The following is a 5,289-nucleotide window of genomic DNA, read 5'->3' on the forward strand; positions in this document are numbered from 1 at the left end:
TTAAGTCGCTGAAGCTGAGCTATCTACTTACAAGTAATATTATTTAGGCGCATTGACGACGAAGACAAGCGAGTGAGCACACACGAGCGCTCGCCTCGCTTGTCCTCGTCGTCAATGCGCTTGAACAACCTCGAGTTATGCCTTACCAACAAAACGGCACGTCAACACTTGTGAGATATCTGCAACCAGCTGGTTACAGAGGGAACTTTTTGCTTGCAGAAAACTTCGCAAGTACATAACGTGCATCGACATGGCGCTAACGTCAACAAAGTGTCGCAGAGACCGCTACGTTTTTGGTCGTGAAGTTGAACGCCGCAAACGCCAAGTAGAGACCTACAACTGGGACTGCAATTTACAAATGCGTAAGATCTTTTGGGTTATATTAGATCCGTCATCGTTAACCACCTGTGTGTAATAAAAGTGATAACGCGAAGAAATTAGACACGCCCTTTTTTATGTCTTTGTTGCCACCTGCTGCTTGGTATGTGTACTTTAACGGTCCTCCAATGCATGCTTGCTCGAGCCTCTTTCGTGTAATAATATCCATAGAAGATGCCTGGAATCACTTGAAAAGACCTCGAAGGAACGTCAGGGAAAATTTTCTGACAGCGGAATTGGCTCGTCATACAACACATCACGTGTTTGTCTTGAGCAAGGAAGACGCAGAGCTCAAAGCGTTCTTACGTGATTGAGCAGAGTGGCAATTTGTTCAAACAAAATAAACCTACAACATGTTTAAAAAGCGCGCTTGGGATTGCTGCTCAGATGACTATAAATGGCGCTATGCCTCTGGGGTCCATGTGTATATATAAAAGTTGTCTTACCAAAGTGCCGTCTGTGATTGCCCATCAGCGCGGCAATAATTTCATTATCGCTGCAATCGCAATAATGAGCGGCGGGCGCAGGAGCGTGCGCTATATTTGAGGGTGTGATCATCGAAAGGAGTTTCATGAATATGGGTTCTGATGCCTAAGGCCGTGTTCGAACGAATGGACGATTGCGAAAAATTATCCTACATCGAGAATATGTTTGCTATACATCACCGCACAATGTTTTTAATGCGGTCAGTAAGAACGCGCTACGGGGATTTTCGAAGTTAGAATCTTAATCGAGAACATTTGGCAAATGCAAAGGAGCGCCCCGGAAAATATTGAATACGCTTTTTATACCCTCTATTTAAACTTAAATTTCAAGAATATTTCTGTGAGCAAGCCAAATAAATTCCAATTACGTGTATGGTGCTGATACCATCTCGATTTCCAGAAAACTACGACTACGTCATGTGCGACAGCAAAACGCTCCTGAATCGCCATCTTGCTTGCGGCACAACATTCGACAGGTCGATCGTCAATCTAAACTTCGAGCTTGATGAGGACAAAGAAAAGCTCTGCAGGTATCGTGAAAGCTGTGTTTCCTTGATGGTATTCGTGTGTCGCACGAGAACGAAGAGCAGAAACGATAACGCCAAATAACCATGCGGTGCGTGCAAAGCACCCCGAATAACCTCTCTGTGCTCATCTCTTCTGACCTTCATTTCAAGAGCAGCTCGTTGACGGACTACAAGCACTGCGTAACACCTCTGATAAAGAACGACGCGTGCTCTGGCAACAAAAACCTCATTTCAAGATTACTTCACTTCTCAAGAGCTGTGGTGGGAGAGTATCAAACATCTTGCAAGACAATAGCCATGAAACGTGAGTTCTTTTAAATTTCATTACACAAGCGTGTCACGATAATATTAAACAATCCCCCCCCTCCCCAGTACTCATCGCTCATAATCCTGTGCACAGATCAGGAATCGAGCGGCGTCTTTCGATGCCTAGGGAAGCCGCTTTATTGCTCCGGTTGTGTAGCTCAGACAGGAGCGGGGGAAATCGTTTCGCTCGGCACACTTCCAGGTTCCTAGTTGAGTGCACACGAAGTTGAGTCCTTATTTCGTTAAGTGCTAAGAAGCACCCATTTAGGTAACATTATCCCATCTTTAATCATTGGTGCCGAAAGGAACCTGTCGATACGTAAAATGCCGTTGTTTATAATAGATATAAGAGGGTTGCGAAGGATAGCAGAGTATAGAATGCTCAAACTATAGCTTCCGATTGGCACAAATGTTTTCGATTGTCAGAGCGGTTTATCCTTGGTATTCAAAAGGCGCAGCGCGACTGGGACGGACACAAAGAAACACAAACTACAACACAAGCGCAACACAAGCGCAACACAAGCGCTGTGTTGTGGCTTGTGTTTTCTTTGTCTCCGTCCCAGGCGCGCTGCGCCTTTTGAATAACCATGAACCAACTCGCCCAAATAAAACTTTTACTGCAACTTATCCTTGGCAGACCGCTTTTTCTAATCTTCGCTATGACGGTGAGCACCAACCTGTTGAGAACAAATAATACTGACAGTGCTAATCTCGAAAGTGAGAGTTGAGGATATCGACAGCCGATTCGACTAGTGGCGCAAGACGCTTTTGCTTTATTATCTGATGGCCAATGACGAACGGTATTTGGGCCAAACTTCGCGACAAGTTCACAAGAACTGGTGCCGCTTGTCACCATTGCGACGACAAGAGAAAGTGGAGGGTAGCCGGCGCTGTGGTGAAATTTGTAAGGACTCTGTCCAAGCAGTCGTTGCCAATGGCGAAGTTGCGTTTAGTTGCGTAGTTATGCTACTTTGTCAACACAAAAGCCCAGCTCGCCAAGATGGGCCTGATAATGCGTGCGATAGTTCGTACTGCCTGCGTCAGCGGACGGCCTTCCTATACGTAACGTATCGTCACTGCGCCGAGAGGCAACGCCTTCATTCGTGTCTGTACCCGCTTCTGCGTTTCTTGTCATGTAGTGGAGTTTTCGCGCGCATTATATGTTGTGAAGCAGTGCACGTGACTTTCTTGAATTGTGCAGCCTGGTAAAACTTGAAGCCGAAGGTCTGGCCTTTCTTGCAGACATGATGGAAGCTCGCCAAGTTGAAGAAACTGCGTGTCTCCCCGAGGACCTGAGAGAGAAAGTGCTCACCTGTCAGCAGAGCGCCTACCGCACTATCCGCGCACGGGATGTGCATAGCGAGACGGACATTTGCGAGTGAGTTCAGCTCGGTTACTGTGAATGTAAATCGACCAGCCACCCCTTTGTCAGCGCCTATCCTGACACAAACTGTAACTTTGTAACTGGTCGTTTCTTGGTGTCGAACATTCTACTCATTTTATTTTTATTTCCCATAGCTCTCTTTTCCCCATGTTTGATCAGCTGGGAGAGCCTACCAGCTGATTCTACACGTTCACAAATCCTTTTCCTCTTCCCGCCGTGTCTCTCACGGCACGTCTCCCATGAGAGGTACTCGCTTATCTCTACTGCATCTCACTAGCTTCTGCCTGGCGTACAAAAAATCGCACAGAATATGCATTTCCCTTCATCTTCAGGAATGCGAAAGTGGTCATGATATTTTTCTCATATTATTAGGCATGGGCCCCATAGGTTGCAGCATAAACTGCGGCTCTAACAAATACACAAGATCAATTAAAACTGCTGAGCCAAATCAAAACAACTTTTCATGAGCCACGTACCCTCTGAACAATCCATTCGAGGGTATATTTAAGAAACGGAGGAAAAGGTGGCTTCACTCATGTCATCTAGGCTTGGTGGAAACGATGGGACACTTGCAATTTACTTACCGGGTAGCATATAGACAGGGATAAAAATACCGATGAATAACTTTCAGAAATAAAGGTTTCAGAGAATTGAACAACCCTCTTTATCTTTAGTTATGCCAATCCTTTCTCGTTCCTTAAATCATCACAGACGACATGCAAAGGTACTTCATCATCGTACTATACTTCCGTAATATTAGGAATCATAGTTCAATAAAACTTGTTGTTGGGAGAGTTCGCTGATAATGTTTAAGACGGTGTGCCAAAGACAGACAGTGAGTGTTTTTGGCGCAGCATCTTTTCTTAAGCATTAGGAATACTGCATAGTCATCCTATACAGACGGCGTTATAACTTCCTGTGCTGTTTCTGAAGTTTATTTATAAAGAAGACACTAGAAAGAAAGCGTCAAATGTTACCTTTCAGCAACGTAGGATGTAATTTCAAACAACCGGGAAGGAGAGACTCAGCCATGTATTTAGAAGCATTATAACCTAGGGAAGTTACAATGGGTTTTATACATGACTATTTTAATGTACTTTTGGTCTATCAGCAGGTTACTAGATTTCAGGCCATGATAATCAGAAATCTGACACGGCTATTGTCTCGGGGCCAGTATTATATCTTTGCGTATAAAGAATTAAACCATAAACGCGTAATCTTATTCAATGTACATTTACCTTTGAATTGTACGCACTCAATGCAAATGATGCAGGAGGCGCATGAAAAGGCTGTTTTATGAGGTTGTTAACTATACAAACACTCACTGAAGCTATCAAAACTAGACCACAATGTTTTAAGCCATCTGTGTAAATGCAGCCAGAACTCCAGCTGTGACCCGACCTTTTCTACTGCGTCGTATATCATAGCCTGGAAACAATAAATACAGAAATGTGCAGAGTTGGATCATCGAGAGTGTAGTGAGGTGCTCAGTAAACAAAACATTATTACTATTTCTAGGGAACTTGACCTCATGAAAGAATGCATCGACAACGCTCTCAAAGAGACCAGCTGCTCACGTGACATTTCATCAATGCGGGTTGCAAATGACACGACGGCGGAATCGTACGCTCGGTACAACGTCAAGTGCCGCAGGTTTTGACAGAAACTGATCGTCGCAAGCTGCGCCAGCTCGCTTGCCCCACGCACTTGCTCACTCGCCGATACCTCCATCGACTCGGTAAACTCGTGCCATGTAGCATACAATAAACATCGCGCAAACGTTTGTTGCCTCATGTACTTGTTATCGGGAACAACTGCCGTCGCTTGTACAACTTACATTCGGCAGGCAACAGTAGCGCGTATTTCCGAGTTTTTCTTTTTCGCCGCAGCCACTACTCCCGAGTTGTGACGTCGTTAAACCGCGTGTGCATGCTGGAAACATGAGCAGCGTTCAGAATGCGGCGCTTGCGCCGCACAAAGCCTCCTTGCGTATTGGATCCTCTTACCAATTCTGCTACCCTAGAGCCAGCATGCGTTGCACTTGACAGCACACAAAGGAACGATACTAAGATGCATACTGAAGAACATATTTAATGTCAGCTCGTGCCTTCCATCACTCGCGAGCTGCCCTCCCACGCTTCTTCGTTTCCCTGGCTGTCAAAAAAAAACTATCTCTTGCCTAGCACGTAATCGTTGAACATTACAGGAG

General features: G+C 45.1%; 1 protein-coding gene across 1 annotated transcript; it reads left to right on the forward strand.

Annotated features, from left to right (window-relative positions):
* The first annotated feature begins 230 nt into the window (after positions 1-230).
* LOC142573267 (uncharacterized) lies at positions 231-4,764 on the forward strand. The gene is made up of 5 exons (XM_075682894.1): positions 231-362; positions 1,264-1,393; positions 1,546-1,694; positions 2,939-3,074; positions 4,599-4,764. Exons 1-5 carry the CDS (start codon positions 251-253, stop codon positions 4,738-4,740), a joined length of 669 nt encoding a protein of 222 aa, XP_075539009.1. The 5' UTR covers positions 231-250; the 3' UTR covers positions 4,741-4,764.
* Positions 4,765-5,289: the final 525 nt, after the last annotated feature.

The sequence above is a fragment of the Dermacentor variabilis genome, chromosome 1, assembly GCF_050947875.1.
Source record: "Dermacentor variabilis isolate Ectoservices chromosome 1, ASM5094787v1, whole genome shotgun sequence".
In the NCBI taxonomy this organism is placed as follows: Eukaryota; Metazoa; Arthropoda; class Arachnida; order Ixodida; family Ixodidae; genus Dermacentor; species Dermacentor variabilis.

Bases quoted from the DNA above. Each gene is read 5' to 3' on its own strand.
- LOC142573267 (XM_075682894.1), top strand. From the start codon at position 251: ATGGCGCTAACGTCAACAAAGTGTCGCAGAGACCGCTACGTTTTTGGT. The intron at 1,394-1,545 runs GTATCGTGAAAG...TTTCAAGAGCAG, and splicing joins GACAAAGAAAAGCTCTGCAG to CTCGTTGACGGACTACAAGC. The intron at 3,075-4,598 runs GTGAGTTCAGCT...TACTATTTCTAG, and splicing joins AGCGAGACGGACATTTGCGA to GGAACTTGACCTCATGAAAG.